General features: G+C 34.8%; 1 protein-coding gene across 12 annotated transcripts in view; it reads left to right on the top strand.

Annotated features, from left to right (window-relative positions):
* The window catches only part of LOC121410720 (bromodomain adjacent to zinc finger domain protein 2B-like), a 93214-nt gene that overhangs the window by 17271 nt on the left and 58289 nt on the right, over window positions 1-17654 (top strand). For 10 of the 12 annotated variants that reach the window (XM_041602989.1, XM_041602983.1, XM_041602984.1 and 7 more), the window contains exons 3-5: window positions 773-970; window positions 2917-2970; window positions 15290-15487. In XM_041602989.1, coding sequence (XP_041458923.1) covers window positions 773-970; window positions 2917-2970; window positions 15290-15487 — 450 coding nt within the window. The remainder of the gene's footprint in view (window positions 1-772; window positions 971-2916; window positions 2971-15289; window positions 15488-17654) is intronic. The other 2 variants (XM_041602987.1, XM_041602988.1) reach the window with 2 other exon arrangements.

Below are 17654 nucleotides of genomic sequence, written 5' to 3'. Positions count from 1 at the left end.
TGGTACACAATGCATTTGCAAGTACATATAGAATGCATTATTGAATTGAAGTAGATAAACAATTTGCTGATGTGATGCTAGTCGAGGCTCTTGCCTTGTGTGTGTATGGGCGCAGGTAGACAGGATTTCGAGTGACATGACTGGAGATTCAATTTAGTATTCAGTCAACATTTATTAAGGATTTAAAGAAAGCATACATACGTATGTATTCCAGGCTACATGTATATGGGTAATGAAATTCATATGCAAAGATGTTTATCTCCCAATCTCCCAATCAAGCAAGTAGATGGTGGATCATTCTGTCAATCGTGTAAGCAACAGAGGCCATTTGAATTGCCTGTCCTTTGTTATTTACTTTTACCTGTACTTTGCCCCTGCACAAAATAAATGGGGGAAAAGTTCAGCTGAATTCTCTAATTTCTTTCACCGATCATGTCAACGGGGATGCTGTACGAAGACAAAATATATTTGTCTTTCATACTTTCATTAAAAATTACAACTGAAATATAAGTATGAATTTTCTTTGCCTTAGATTGGGATTTGGTTTGTACAACATACTGTGAATACATGTACTGGTACCTGCAATATTTGAATATACATGTATTTGTAAAATCTTTGACAGTTGATTTCCCTTGAACATATTTGTTTGTGATAAAAATGTATCCCTCACATGCTACTTTTTTCTGTTGATGATTCTCATTTCCTAGTAAACGTTTTGTAATGAAATTGTCAAACGAATAAGGTGATTTCATGACCATTTTGCCTATTTCAGCACATCCCTTGTTTGCTGCCGCAGCCGCCGCCGCCCACCCGTCTACCAGTCAAGATCAGTTTTCCATGACACACATGCCCAGTGCCTTCTCCATGTTTGGGGCACACCCAGCCTTCTCCTCCCATCTTATGGGGGCAGAGTTTGGAGGACTTGGGTCGCTAAGGGCAACTGCTTCTTCCCTAGGTGCTTCCACTTCAGGTTTGTTTAAATCACATTTTAGTGATTATATTTTGTTTGTTTATCATTGCTCTCAAGTAGTTATATGACAGAAATATAGAGAGAATATTAAAAAATGCTCTTAAATTTGCTCAGAATATTTGGTGAAAATGCATGCTTTTGATACTGATCTGTCATTGGTTTAAAGTCTCTCACCAACAGAAATCCATCATGCATATTCATGATGTAATGTTACCCAATTGGCTCAGTGCCACAGTTGCAGCCGCCAATCAATGAGCCGGCTTCCCCTGGAACCATAGCAACCGGATAGTAGCTTGAAATAGCTTGCCTGTGAGCGTGGTTGTGTGTGTTTGAATGTGTGGGTGGGTTCTAAGTTCAATGACCCATTTGGTGCCAGTGAGTGTGTGTGTGTGTGAAAGAAAATAGTCTAGGGGGAAGCATGAATGAGTGAGTATGCTGGGGCACTTAACCCAAATGGAAGTCCTGCAGCTGATCGAACTAGTCTACTTCACAGACTCATCTGTGTTATACCAGGATTGGAGTAAGTATTAGACAGTGGATGTTAGCATCCAATATTGTGATAACCCACCTCCAGTGTTTGAAACAATGCCATATTCAACATCTTACATTATTCCCTGATAACTTTTATGACATTTAAACAAAGTTTAAGGAAGGATGCTCTATAGCCTTTCTTCAGTCAGTTTTTCTGACATTTTTCTTCTAGAATTTCAATTTTAGCATGGGATTAATAAAATAATATTGACACATTTATTTGAGGTGATCATTTTTCACGCTCATACGTTCATATGATAGGAATTATGAAAATTTGTCTCAATGTAAACTTACATGGATAGTAGGCCTATTCTTGCAAAGAAAACAGAAACTTGTACATAATTTGAATGAAATGCCTGTAGATGTATTTTGAAGATATTGTAAGGTATCTGATAAAAACATTAATGTTGAGCTTTGCAGCAAGAACTAATTAATTAATTGGCTTAGCACTAGTTTGCAATTTTGCATTTACTCATTAACCATTTTGTATTGCATCTGCATTTTCATTATGACATATTGATCTATAAAGAGACATCAAGCTGTGAATTTAATAATTTGTGTTTAATTTTCTCAGAAATATTTTGAAAATATTTATCCACAAGTAATTTACCCATTTCAAATATCAATTGTATTTCTAATGTTAATCCTCTCCTCGAAAAGGAAGAATGCAAAATGGCTTACATATATTTCAATTTATTCATTTATATTTTAATGAAAGCAAGTTATGAGAATGCAGATGTCAAGTAGTAGTTATTCATTGTGTATGATTTCTTCATGCCTTAGTTGCTGTTCATTGTTTTTATTTTATTAGTCTTTCATCAGGTGAGATTGGTTGATTTGATTCAGCTAAAAACAGGGGAGGGTGAGGGCGTTATGATTTTTCATTTGTATAGGTATTTGATAGGAGGGGGTCATAGATATGCTGTAAACAACACCCAAATAAAAAGTGTTTGGCTCTGTTAGACTTCCCACATTATCAGATCTGTCTGTAGTGAATAAGTATGATAAAACCATTTCTTCTACAATAATCATACACAGTTCTGTGTCACACTTGCACAGATATTTTTGACATTGCAAATCTCCATACTTTTCAATTATGAAATGTATGTTTGAAGCAAGATGTACAGAAATATATGCTTGCTGTGAAGTGAAAAAAACCCAGATGAATACAAGTTATTTGAATGTAAATACAACAATGAGATTACATTTAGAAACAAGTTATGTTATGAAATACTACACAACTTTGCATGATGCTAATTTGGTGTTTAGTGTATGTTACATGGACATTGTGATATTGGATATAATGGTAAATTAACCCACTCATAATTGCTAATCTTCGCATCTCATGCTTACTAAACCAGTGCAATTCATTCTAATACCTTTTTTGTCTATTCATTGTTCTTTTTTTTCTCCAGTCCCGGGATGGCCATTTGAGGCCAGTGCTCAGTTGTATAACCTGGCAAATTTAGGTGATTACTTCAACCATATTTCTACTGAAACTTCAACAATCATGCTTTCCTTTTTCTTTTTTGTAGCAAGCTGAAACTTTTCTTTTTGGAATGGCTGTAGTCTTGTTTTCCTGGTCAACTTGCATTCTTTCTTGAGTTTACTTTGATTTTTAAATCTATAGATGCAGATTTTTAGCTGCTGTTATTTGGTCACATTTTCCTTTTCTTTATTAGACTGTTTCACATGTGCTGAATGTGAGGTTGGTACTGAAATGTAGTGTTTGTCATTGTCTTCTGTAGATAAAAGCACTTTTATTTGCCATTTTTTTTTGTTCATGTTTTCTGTAGACGAGTGAAGAAAATGCAAGTAGTTTTATTTGATGATGGACTTTCATATTCATTGCATTTAATATCACATTTGATTTCAATGTACTTTTCAGTCTCTCCCCTCCCCTCCCATTTCTCCTCCCCTTCCTTTTCCTTTACCTTCTTCTCTGTCTCCATCTCCCCTTTCTTTTTTCCCTTCCAGTTCTTCTTCTTTTTTAAATGTATATAGTTATATTTGTCCCTATTGGCGGTGGAAGCCAAAAATTTTGGGAGGGGACAACAACAAAAATTTTGACAAAAGCAAAAAAAAAAAAAGGTTCTCAACCCAAAAATTTTAGGGGGACATAGGAAAATAAATTGACAAGCAAAAAAAAAAAAGGTCATCTACAGCAAATTTAGGGGGGGACCGTCCCCCCTCCTCAAATTTTTGGGGGGACACGTCGCCGCCGCCTATGTTTGTCCCTGTACTACTTTTCTATTGTCAACACATTCTTCTCTGTGTGCCTTTCCCATTCCCTGACACATCTCTCTTAAATATCTTTAAAATCTTCATTGAAACTTACATTTCCCCCTTCTCTTTCCTCCATAGCTTTCTTTTGTCCTTTTCTCTCTTGTTCTCTCTCTCTCTCACATTGTTCTTTCTTATTCCCTCTTATCACTTGCTCAGTGTTGTGTACCTTTGATGCTGTGTTTATCTTATTTTGCATTGTAATTATGTTTCCTCTATTATTTTTATAGCCCTTTACACAAGTACATGTAGTTTGCTTTCACTGGAATCTTGGCTTATCCTTTTTTTAATGTGGAGTATGTAATTTGTGTAATTTTCGTGTGCATTTGATTCAGTTCAAACTTGCGTGCATTGTTGTGCATTATGCTTTACCAGATATGATTCAGGTATGGAGTAGATATTGACACTTTGTTTTTCTTGTTCTTGAATCTTGAGTGGTATTTTTTACTTCCCTGCTCTGTAAAAGATAGCTAGAATATTATGATGAATGACTGGCAACAGTTCTAATATTCTATGAAAAGTGGGTTCATTTACTACATGTGTGCAGCAGGGTGTCTTTAGTTAAACATGATTTTTGTAGCAATCTTTTGCTGTTTAGTTGTAATGTTTGAAAGCCATGTAGGCCTACATATAAGTTAAAATATCATATGAACTACTTCAAATTGGTATATTTGCAATTTAAAGTGAATTGAAAGCAGTCCCTGAACAATATCCTCATAAAAGGCTAGAGGAAATTCACATGCAATGGTAGTTTGCATTAATCTGCATGATATTGATATATTTTGTGTCCTTGCATATTCATGAGTAGCCATATTTTTAGGAAAAGTGAAAGAATGTGTATCAATTTCTAATGGTGTAGAACGGCAACACAATCTGTTGCTGACAAAATGAAGTTCCATTTCTAAATTGAAATCACTCAATGATAGACTATGTAACTACTACACCAAATGATAAACTAATTAATGGCGTATCTAATGATAAATGCTGACACAATTTTTTTTTTTGGGGGGGATGAGATTTCTCCTTTTTATATGCCTGTTCTACGGGGCATATTATTAATATTTAAATAAAATGAAATGATTTAAATGAATCATTGAAGGGAGAAAAAAAAAACATTTGAATACTGTCACAAAGAGGAAAATTTATATAATAAAACCCGGGGAATGTTTTAATATAAAAAACTCTGATACCCCACCATCCATTAGGGCGATTTGAGACCTTACCAGTCATTCATCAGGAGATAATCATAATGGAAGTCCATCTTTACAAATCCTTAAAGAGGGATCATAGATCACCAGTCATTCATCGGACTTACTTGATTTATTCATTCATTGACTACAATTGAAAAGAAAGTGAATTGAATTATGAATTATATATATGCAGTAATACCCTCATACTAAAACTAATTTGATTTTTTTGAATTGGAGAATATTACACTAGTCCACTTTCATGAATAGACTAAGGTTTGGTATAGAAAAAAATCATTAATGACGAAAAGTAATTGAGGGCTGCATGTAGTTTTAGTATACTGAAATGGCATACTTAGTATTAAAGTAATGGTTTAACTTTATGTCAATGAATGAAGCAACATGTTGATAACTGTTTGTATTTTTTGATATTATAATGAAGGAACAATATTCGTCTATTGACTACACATTCATCTCATTGTACTTAGATATTGACTAAACTATAAAAGCCAGTGATCTATGAGAAGAAACTCTGAAATAGACCTCGAGATTATAGGATGAATTACATCGGATGACAGCCCCAAGTTACTGCTCTAATCTTGCTTGGTATTTTCTTCTCGATGTCAGATATTTTCAGAGATAACCATATTCTGTTCAGTGCTTGAATATTTTAATGCATGCCTACTGAAGCTTTAGAAGATATCAGGCATGGAGAAATAAAATTATAAGGAAGCATAAGTAAAATATGAGAGTATTATAGACTGGCAGGATAAGAGAGAAACCTTATCCTGTGAGTCATGCCAGTAATATTTCCAATTTGCCATCTGTCACATATAAATATAGTTTCATCCGCCTCATTATACACACTTAGAATTCACATTTGTCTTTTGCTGTGTTAGACGATAGCTGTTTTTCTGATATTCGTACTTGAAGCAATGATGCGGTCATGGTCCATTCGCATGTATATGATACTTCTTCTTGAAACGCTCTCATCTTCCCTCAGTGTCCAATCTTCCACAAATTATGTGGGCATGTACATGTATAAATGAGTTCTAAGACATTGTAGATTGATGTTAGCTAGAAGGGATGCAGTGCTTGTCTTTGAATATTATTGGAAATGTCTCCGATGATGTTTGCCAAGTATTTTCTCTAGCTGGAGTGCATATTTGCACCTTGTTCAGTTTCTTACAAAACGTCCCGTGACTAGCATGTCAAGAGCATAGATACCTTGCTTGTATCATGTGTAATGTAGAATTGGAAATGTCCTAGATTTCATTGTACCTTTATTGGCACCCCCTTGTTCATTGCTATTACAATGCTGCAGCTTGTGCATGGATAGTTTGCTCTGATTTATCCACCAATTAACCATGCACTGGTATTCATAGATTGACAATTTTCATAAAAATCCACTTATCATTGATGTATTGTAATGGGGCATTTAATTGAGATGCTCCAATCCATTAATTAACAGTTTATGTTGGTTATTGGCTCTTGTAGGTCAGGTTATGGACTAAATACATGGTCAGGTAACCAGTCTGTACTAAGTTGTCATAAGGATATTATGGGGGAGAAGGGAAAATGCTTGAAAGATGGCTACATAGAAAATGTATTTCATATTGTTTTGATTTTTTTTTTTTTTGGGGGGGTGGGGCTTAAGATATTTAGAAAAAAAATTTAAGGAAGGTCTTTTTAATGAACATGAAGGTAAACATACATTGTGATTTAGAATATGAGCAAATAAACCACGCCTGATAGAAAGAAATGAAATTTATATTTTGTGTGTCCTTGTCTTCATCATTTCATAGATATTTTAATCAATTTTATTTTCTTTATTTTTATGGGGTTAATTTTTTTGGTCACTAGAACTGATACATCTACTCAATATTCACCAGAAATTGAGAAGAACACAAATTTGTATTCAAGAACCAAGCAATGTGTCACATTCAAGTGAATTCCCTCAGGGGAGAGATTAGTTACTTGAATATTCACAAATTAATGCGATACGTCAAGAACTTCATAGGTTTGTAAATGTAATTTGTTCTATTGAGAAGTGCTGTGTGTGAATGTGGTGAATGTAAAATAATCATCAGTATCATAGAGGCCTACCCCTTTCTTGAGGTTTGAAATAGGCACATCTCTTGTCTGGATTGTTAGGGCAATAAGGGGGTCATTGTTAATTCACCTTTACAGTTTCATTTTAGTCTTTAAAGGTGAAAGAAAATAATTGCAGCAAACAATTTCATTAGAAAGCTTTTAAAATCAAGGTTAATTACCACCGTATCATAGATCTAGATCTGGTACATTGATATCAACTTATCTTTGAGAAATCATGAAATCTTAGCTGACGGATAATTCTGATAATAACTAACACAAAAAGCATATGTGGGACAATGTATTAATATTGCTTAGAAAAATACCTGACATTTTATGGAATTCCGTGATTATTTTGCTAATTTCTCAGCAATTACGCATTTTATTCCAGAGCCAATTGGCACATATTTTTATTAATGATATAAGCAAATACTTGGGTGGTCATTTTATTGGATTATGTTTGAACTCATTGTGAGATTATTGCCACAACTGGTATTAATCTTTAATTTTGAATTCCTGCTACTTTGTTCCCTAACACCATATTTTATAGGGTCCCCATCTTTGTCTAATTTGGGGTGGAGGTCTCACAATGGACCTGCATGTACTGGGAGTCCATGTTCTCAAGTTTTAGTAACCGTACTGGAAAGAAAGAAAGAAAATAGGCAAGAGAAAAGGAGTTGGGGTTGACAGGGGATTGAAAAAGCAAGTATGTCTGAGTATAAATAGAATGATTATATGCATAATTGAATGGCATTGTAGGATACATGTTTCATCTCTTGTTCAGCTGTAAAACAGCTTTAGGTGGTATAGGGCATGGCAAACCATGCTCAGTGCTTGGTAAGAGATGATCAATTTACATCTTTCCAATTGGCACCTGCAAGTGCTGCAATCTCTCTCAGGAACATTTTCTTTTCTTCAATTTGGAGCAATAGAGGAAGAAAGAGCAAGAGAGAGTGAGGTGACCAGAAAAAAAAAGCAGCTACCATGCTGCTGATGGGCTGGAGAAGAAGACGCCGATGCCCTGAAAATGGAGTGAGCGCACTAAATAAACAAACTGGGATGTTACGGAGTTTGAGCTATTCCTGTAGTCTGTCTAATTTCCCCATACGAGAGCCCTGTTAGGTGCCTTTTCTATCTCAAGGTGGTACTTCAGTTATCTTACACGACCGAAAAAAAAATGGAGGAGAGAAAGAAGAGAGGGGAATGATGATCATCATGGCTCATGACATACGGCATTGAGCCACTTGGATGAAAATGTAGCTGTGGTTGGTTGGGAGCTTCTAAACGAGAAATTTCCCCGCGGACGTGCCGAGGGAAGAATATTATTATTACTTTTGCTTTTGTGGCCTTTGCAGGGGTGGTGTAACATAGACGGATAAGCAATTAATATTGACATCAATGATGCAGCTAGCATGCTTTGTGGGCCTATGGTCTTGTTTTCCACTCCATACAGGGTATGTTAATGATTGTCGATCTGTGAATCTAGGTTTGGGTTTGCGATGGATGAAATCAAGTGAAGGGTACCCTTGCTCCAGGAAGCTTTTTAGGAAGGGAGTAGCTTAAAATGTGATTGTAGCAGATGAAATTGTCATCATTTTCTGTAACTCGTACTTATCTTTTTCATTTGATGAATACGTCCTTTTAAGCCTGTTTACCTTTCTTTAAAAAAACTAACCAATATTCATGCTGCCCGTACAAAAGGTCTTTTCCTCTTCCATTTTCAACTACTACTTTGATGCGGGGTCATGTTCCAGTACTTTCGTTGAAATTTGATTTTGGTTTGTCTGACAGAGACAGTTAGTAAATTACAAAAGGCTTACCAGCGGACGTCATTTGCTTACGTGAAATATATCATGAAAATCCTCTAGATGAGTGATTGCATGTTTGGATGGGGGATAGATCTTGCAAAATCTTGGTGTAATTACAAAGAATTTGAAGAGCGCTAAGAGCCCAACCACTGCTTATGGCACTCACCCTGAATAATAGGCTTATTCTGCCCCGCTGAACTGCTCCAATACAGCTCCAGAGACAGAACACACTAAATTATAGTACATGCTCTAAAAAAAGTAGAGGAATATTGATTTTATTGTTACATTTCACAATGAAAGGCAATCATTGACATTCACCCTTATGGGCTTTATGAAAGGGGATAAATAATGTGAGAGCAAAGAACAGAAACATCTTGAATTTGTAGATAAATGATGTAACATGCTGTTGATGTTACGTCTGGATGTTCAAGAGATCTTTTGTTGAAGCCAAACTGTTCTTGTGTCAGTGGTTCGATTCAATTGAAGAAACTTATCTTGAATAGTGATTTTTTTTCAATTGGAGGTTGTGAAGGTGATCATATCACAAACTTGGTTTAGTGTTTTATAGTTGCTAAAGTATACTGCCAAAATGTGTGTTATTTTTTAAGGAACATTCCTTTAAAAAAAACACAACATACCCTATATATAAGGGAACTTATAGCATAATTCATTTTGCTCACATTATTTGGAAATATAATGTTAATTAACTTTGGATCATATTGTACAAGATATTCAAGTGTTTACAAAATTACCCCAAATATGTTCCATATATTGTATCATACAAATAGACCACACCCATTCACCTTAGCATTGGACAAGTAATAAGCAAACAAATATTAAATGTATTTTCAATTGTCCTTCTTCAGCTGTATAGTGTTTGCATGTTACATTATTAATCAGTATGCTAGGTTATTGAGTAAATTAAAAGTACATAAATATTTCATTTGTGCTGTAATCCTTTCATCATTTACTTGCTTTCTTATATGAAGAAGGTTAGGACTTAGATTTTATTTAATACCCTTTTTGGATTTGGTGAAAGAGAGATTTATATTTCTTAAATGGATGAAAATCAAGCATACTGATTTTTGCAGTGGTTCTTTTTTAAACAATATGCTTTCCATTAAGATCATTAACAAACTGGTTATAGCAAAAGCTCTACATATAACTGTCCTTGCATTTTATCAAGTAAGTTTAATATCAAACTTCTTCACTTTGGAATTGGAGCATACTTTGTTGGATTAATTTGTTTGTTTGCATTTATGGACCTGATTTATATTCTATAATTATATGCCACCCATTTTTAACTGTTGTTAATGTTTAGCAATGGTAGTGTAATACACAACATTCTTCTCTAGCCTTGTAGAATTTGCCAAGTTAATGTAATCCTTCTATCTTGTCAAGAGTGACACTTTTAATGTCATGAGTTGTGACTCATTATACTGACATTACTCAGCAGGTTGATTTTACTGTGATCAAACAGTATTCATATTTCTGAAGAAAAATTTAGAGAAGTCATCATAGGAATCGATCATGGGAATCGCATGCCATTTGACTCTGAATTCTACTTCTCAGAGTCACATAAAAGAAAACATATCGGAAAAGGTTATGCTGTTTAAACTTTGGCAGTGGAAACTAGAAAGACTAACATAGAGCACCAGATGGCTTTGTTTGTGTAGGAGATCAATTTTGTATTCAAAACTAGATGTAAAGTGAAATAGCAGACAATAGTGTGTTTGCCTGTATAGTCAGGTCCCCACATTAAACATGCATGCATGATTAAAGCTATATCCCCTCTTTTCTTGCTCTTGTAACGTTCATGGCATGTGTATGTTCTATTATTAAGTTGTTTGCCAGCTATTTCAGTGTACTGAGATGTACAATTGATTGTGTGCGTGTACATAATTTTGTAATACATGCCTATATGTAGAGCCTATTATAATAGCAAGTTGGAATGGACTCTGTATTATTTTTGTAATAATGCACAATGCATATATTACTTCAAGGTCTTCTCAAAGCATTATTTTCATAGTAATGGTGTGCATTGTGCACCTTCCATAGTATATAGATTTAAATGCTCACATTCTCTTATTGTTAATGTTCAATTCAATTCAGTTGGCTTTATTTCAATGCTTAAGCTATACAGCACTATAAAAACAATACACATCTGAAGATTTTATTTTGGTTATAACATTAAATGTTTAATATTTATTAATAACTTCTTGACAAATGACTTCTCCAATGTCATCTTTTGCATCATTATCAAGAAGATTACATAAATGAACTTATCAAACCTCTAGGTATTCTCTTAAAATTCATTTGAAAGTTGTTTGCAATGCAATAGGGTAATTCAGAAAGTGAATTCCTAATAATAGGAATATGATGAAACTTCAAAAATCCTTGGAAGACTTTTTAGACCTCTTTTCAAGGGTTGATGGCAAAATCATATTTTTATTCCATATTGTGGACAATAATGAATTGTTAACACATGATTTAAACATCTGTAAACAGTGATTTTTAACAAAGTGAGGTTGATCGCTTCATAGTTAATACTAAGGATAAAATTGAAAGACATGAAATTATGAGAAGCCACACCAATTGTTTGTTGTTCATTTCGTGTAGATTGTTTTCTTTCGGGTTTCATCCACAAAGTTTGTGGTGATATCCTTGGATAACACTACATCCTGACTACATTATGTTCATGTTGAACTCATTTTTCATGAATAATATTCAACATCAGAGGTCAAGTACATGTAAATGGTTGTTTAATTGTGTGTTGATTTCAGAGTAATCTATACAATAATGAGTCCTAGAGTTTAAGATCTATATATATTTAAGAGTTCTAAAGATTAATGATAGAATTAGTGATAGAAGATTGGCTTCTGTGGCAGTCCTGATAAAAAGACACAAAGGCTAAAATAATGAAGCAAAATATGAGAGGCTTAGCAAGATGGGATTTGGTTACGATGAACGCAAAGATAATAACTAGCTTTAATTGGAAATAAAATTTGGTGCCTAAGTGTTTTGAAGGTTTGTGGTTAGGTTTTATGTTTTATGTTGAAATTTTCATTTACAAGAAAATACAACATGAATTTTGTTGATGTACTAATATGCATGAAGGAGTGGGGATTATACCTGTTAGTGCTTGTACCTACAGTATGTCCCTATAGGCCTTTACACCATAGAGCTATTAAGCGGCGGATCAAGATGTAGTGCATTATTGAACTGTCTGAATATGTTTTCATTTGATTTGGTATAAAACAAGGCTTATGGTAGATGAAACATAATATTTATTCAAGGTATCAGTTGCTGTGTGTTGCATGAGCGAACCAACTTTGTTTTGCTATGATCAGTATTGCCTCCTTGATTGCTTTGTACTATAAGATGAAGAATTTGGACAGGATAATTTGTAATGCATTGTACTGCCTACATGAAAAGGGTTTGATATTCATGCTTTAATGATGTGTGGCTTACACCAACATGCAATCAACACATGCTATCTGGAAAAGAAAATGTGTTTTCATAGGGAAAGGCATGAGCCATATGACTCATTTGATATTAAGAAAGAGATGGAGAAAGAGAGAGTTAAAATACTCCCATCTGAAGTACATGTAGTACTCAAGATGACTGAAAAGCAGGCAGACTTGTAGGTTTGCAGAGTGCCTTTGTTTGTGGTATCCTCACACACAAGGTGTATAAAAAAGAAGTGGACTACACTGGCAGGACGCACCAAAAACTCTTTGTTCTTTAGCTTGTGGATATGTATAAAGGGGGCAATAAGAAAATGATCTCTCCCTTTCATAGTTGTGAGCTACATGTAGCTTGATATATTGTCAGGAGTTTGGGGTTTGGGAACAAAGGGCATAGGGAGGTCAAATGCTTATGATTAGTTGGTTTGCTCAGTTGGATTTTTTTTTATTCTCTAAGGTCTTTTGTTAGATATTTATCAGCTATTTCGCTCTATGGTGTGTACATATAATGTGAGCATGTGTAATTCATTGTAGCCATGTGGTAGTGTCTAAATGCAGCCATGTAGGCCTATACACTATGGGCTTTATTTATACCATTTCCTGAAAGTGTAGTTGGACAAAATATCCGACATATTGACAAGATCAGACTAAATAAAAACATGAAGGCCTATAAATGGGAACCATGTAGTGTAATGGTAAGCCGTTAGGAGGTCACTTGGTATGTTATCATGAGAGAAAATTAAGTATTGCAGGATGATTAAGTAAACTGGAAATCTATGAGTGTCTACATGTAAATTACATGAAAGACCGTGCCATTTTCCATTCAGCATTACAAATTTGTGAGAGCAGGGGAGGGGTGCTCCAAAATTAGCAAAATGGTGAGTCCAGGCACAGATCCAGGGGGGGGGTATTCAGAAGGGGTGGGCGCATCCCCCAAAAATGTGAAAATATGATGGTGCACCACATCATTGGCATTGCGCTCCTTATAAAATGAGCGATGACCCTTAAAAAAAATTTTTTTGCTTCTAAAACTTTCGTACAAATTCGCACCCTGTAAAAGTCTGACTATGTAGTCACACACATTTTCCCTTCCAGGAAACTACTTCTTTCCCTCTTATATTTAAATGTTAACCATTATGTTCTTTTGTCTTTACTAATGTCTCAAATTATAAGTCAGTCCTCATTAGTTTTCTGTGTACACAAAAACGTTCCTCTTTGTCCATCTGAAGTTGACCCAGCTTTAGGGTGCATGATGTGTTGGATCAGTTGCACTCTGTGATTCAAAGCTTTGGTTTATATATTTTGGGGGTTATGGAAGAAATATGAAATGACCTTTGTGGTAACAGGAGGAGGTATGGGGGAACAGGGTCATGAGGGAAAAGTATGCAGTTTCATTGCAATTCATATACAGGCCCTATTTGTATTGGTGAATTGATTAGTGAAAGAATAGAATTAGTAAAAGCCATGAACCATAAAATTGATAATCATTTCCATTTCCTTGTTTATCAATCTGTAGGCCTTACTTCTTTGGAGGCATTATTTGGTCAGGTCCCAGTGGTCAATGGCTAACAATGCATGTAACTTGAAAAGGCTTGTTAAAATTGGCATCAATATTATGAGTTTAGGTGACAATCACTGATTCAAACCAAGTGTGATAAATGATTACCTTTTAACCTGAGGATTTGAGCTTCAGAAATGACCATTGCAGTGCGCACTGTGATTTGATGATGTTTCATATATTTCAGATAATATATTGAATTATGTCTTACATGGATATTTTCATGGAATCATTAGAATGTAATACAAAATTAGACTTTTTGTACTAGCCATGCCTTGCTTTACCTACCTCTACCGTATCTTACATTTGTGGTAGGCCCAACATGTTCCATGTGCAATGTTGATAATATTGCCACAAAAAAAAGCTTTAAAAATACTTTGTAGATGTAGTAAGTTTGTACTACTGTATGATTTTGATAAAGAGATACCCAGACAATCAGACACCGCAGAATCCTGAACAATCACCCATTGACCTTCTAATTACTTCCTGTATGTGAATATGTGACCTGTGAAGTGTTTCCTTAACTCTTGAGTTTTGCCATTTTCCCTCTGCAAATTACCTGGTTTGCTGATCTGAGATATCTTTGTTATGTATGATGTTTCCCAATTAATTACCAACATAAAGGAATTTTTTTTTGGGGGGGATGTCAGGAATTGTTGAAATGGGGGAAAGGGATTCAATATTGACTATGGATTTTGGGGCTTTAATATTTTTATTTCTGATAGGATATGAAAGTGCATGTGGTTGATTTGATAAGTTTGATGAAATTCTTTTCCTAATTTAGGCCCTACCTGTACTTGAGAATTAATTGCAGTTATAGGGTTTTAGAGAAAGAGGAGGTCTTTACCCGATAGCTGTCTAAGTTTTTGGTACCCATTTTGTAATCAATATAGAAATTTGTTGAATGTAATTCATAATCAGTATCTTGTGGGGTTTTTCATTTTTTCAAGATGATTTTTACATACAAATTTGTTGTGTGATTTTTTTTCATTTGTATATTCATTTTCTCTGCCTGAGAAACTTCTTGCAAGATGATATGAAATATTGTGTGAATAATCTACTTTTTTGTGAGTATGTTGGAATTTAATTTCTACATTCCTTCCAAGTAAATCAGTCAATGGAGAGCAATAATATAAAATTGTATGATGTCAAGTTGTCAACATGATCTATATCATGAGATATAAATTTGCTTATCGTTATTTTTTAATAAAAAAAAAAATAATAATAAATTATTTGATGCTTATATGGGTATTGCATGGAAATTCTAATTTTATCTTTACCTTAGAATGAAAGAAATTCATATTAAATGATACAGTATTTTTATGATATTTACTTACTTAGATTAATTAACTGTTGAATTCTATCTTCCCAATTAACTGATCATATGGCATTAGGAGTAGCAGGTAACTCGTGGTGGCAGCAGACTCAAAATCTGGATCATGATCTCTTCGCATCCAACCTCGCCAACTCGGCTGCTGCTGCTGCTCCTTCATTTACCTTCACACCCGATCCCGTAGGGGCCACGGCGGGTGCCCCAGCTCCCACCAGTCCGGCGTTCAACGCCCTCTTTTCAGACCCTCTCAAGCAACAACGTATGTTGTTTAATGTTCAATAGCAGCTTTTCCTTTTTTGTTTGACTTTTTAATTTTGCGTGTGAGGAATTTCTATTGAATGTGTTCCTGATGTGGAGTCGTACATACCCCTCCATATAGATCCTAAAAGTTGTAGATCCCCTTTCTTGTTTCTGTGTGAACCTAACTGCCTGGTAATGTCCAACCGGTAATTCATTGTACTTGTCTTCTTTCTGAATGTCAAATCATCTTAACCAAAGAGTTTAACTACAGATTATTATGTCAACATGGAATGAAAATAATGTGAGCTCTGTTTTTGCCTTCATGTTTAGATTATCTGCATTTTCTGTTGTATATTTTTCATTTTAACTCCACTTTATTTCCCTGCCAGTTCCCTCTTACTCCTTTAATAGAGAAATCATTACCACGTTATAAAAACGGTATTTTGAAGCATGTTAGATTGGTTGTCTGTACGTTGTACCATTCTGTAAATCACTTTATGTGTATGCTTTTAATTTCTCTTTCACATGGTAGAATTTGGATATCAGATAAATAATAGCTGGATGAAATAAGAGAGAATTTCCACGCTGATTCACCAAACTGAAATTAATGAAACATTTGTATATGATAAAAGGACTTTGATAAAAGATTGACCAAAAATATTTGAAATTTCAATCCCAAGTTCTTTTTCTATCCAGCAGAAGAAGTGACATATATTTCTCATGATTTGAAGAAATTCAAAGCTGGCTTAATGGCTTTTCATTTGGTTTATTTCCTAAATTCAGTTTCGATCCATGAAGTGTTTAGTGTAGAGAATGATTTTGCATGAATTAAGTAGAAACAGTTTGACTGCGTGAGATTGCAATATGATAATTGATGCTTCCATCAGATGTGCACTTTAGTGCAGTGTTTTGTGCTGCTGTTCGATGTTTTACTCCTGACAATTCATTTATTTTACCATTAGATTAAAACAATTTTTTGTTTTGGAAAATACAGGCACTTGATGCAGATGTTTGAAGTCCAAAACAAAATTTTATTTATTTATTTTTTGTAAAAAACTTGAATAAGAAACCATTTTGTGAAGATTTATGAACAATTTTTTTTCGGCATTACTCCTATGTGTTTAAGATCGCATGCTTGATCTGTAATGAAAATCATAAGTCAGAAAAAGTTGGAACCAGTGGGATTCGAACCTGTCATCTACTGCTTTCCAGGCAGCGACTCAACCACCAGGCTATTCTGGTTCATGGCTAAGTGAACAACTAAGGCCGTGTTTATGCTTCCACTTTTCAGGCCAGAATCAGCATTTCCAAACGTGATTAGTCCAAAACACAGTTGCATCCATGCTTACTTTCATTTAAACGCTGTTTCAAAATGCCGATCGTAAACTCACATAAAGGTGCGTTTGTAAACGTCGTTTGACCAGAATCAGGCTTTCTGGGGAAGTATAAACAGAACCACGATCGTAAACGTGTTTAAATGACGTCATTTGGTACATGCTTCCGGTGAGATAAAAATTCACGGGCAATACGGTCGTATTGCTCCATGCTTATCTCCACGTAATAACAACAATCGGAAAAAACTTTCGAAAAAAGGCGCGCCCAATTTGACCCCGCTTTACGATGCGAAGCCAGCTGGAGATCATGATTTGCTCTGAAAAGTTAAGCATAAACAGCACTCCCAGAACCACGTTTACGATCGGCGTTTTGAATCGACATTTGAAATTGCTGATTCTGTCCTCGCAATGGAAGCATAAACACACCCTAAGTCGCTGCCTGGCAAGCAGTAGATGACAGGTTCAAATCCCACTGGTTCCAATTTTTTCTGACTTATGATTTTCATTACAGATCGAGCATGCGATCTTAAACATATAGGAGTAATGCCGAAAAATTTGTTCACAAATTATAATTATTACCTCCTATTAAAGCCTCTTTATTTACTATTTTGTGAATTTTGGTGTTTTTAGGGCAGGGCCACTTTTCTATAGGGCACATATCTGTGTTACAACTTGAATGGAAACAAATTAAAAAGGGCAGACAAAATTTGAAAAGGCAAACAAGAAGGTACGGTATAAACTTATCAAGGTCAATCATTACCTTCCAATAAAGGACTTTGCCTTGATGTTCTTGGATTAATTAAAGCTATGCTAATGATTCTGTGGTGTGGTAATTAGTGTTAACTTATAAAA

The sequence above is a fragment of the Lytechinus variegatus genome, chromosome 3 (genome assembly GCF_018143015.1).
Source record: "Lytechinus variegatus isolate NC3 chromosome 3, Lvar_3.0, whole genome shotgun sequence".
Lineage (NCBI taxonomy): Eukaryota > Metazoa > Echinodermata > Echinoidea > Temnopleuroida > Toxopneustidae > Lytechinus > Lytechinus variegatus.
Note: the sequence above shows the minus strand (reverse complement) of the source record. Positions and strands in the feature narration are given on the sequence as shown.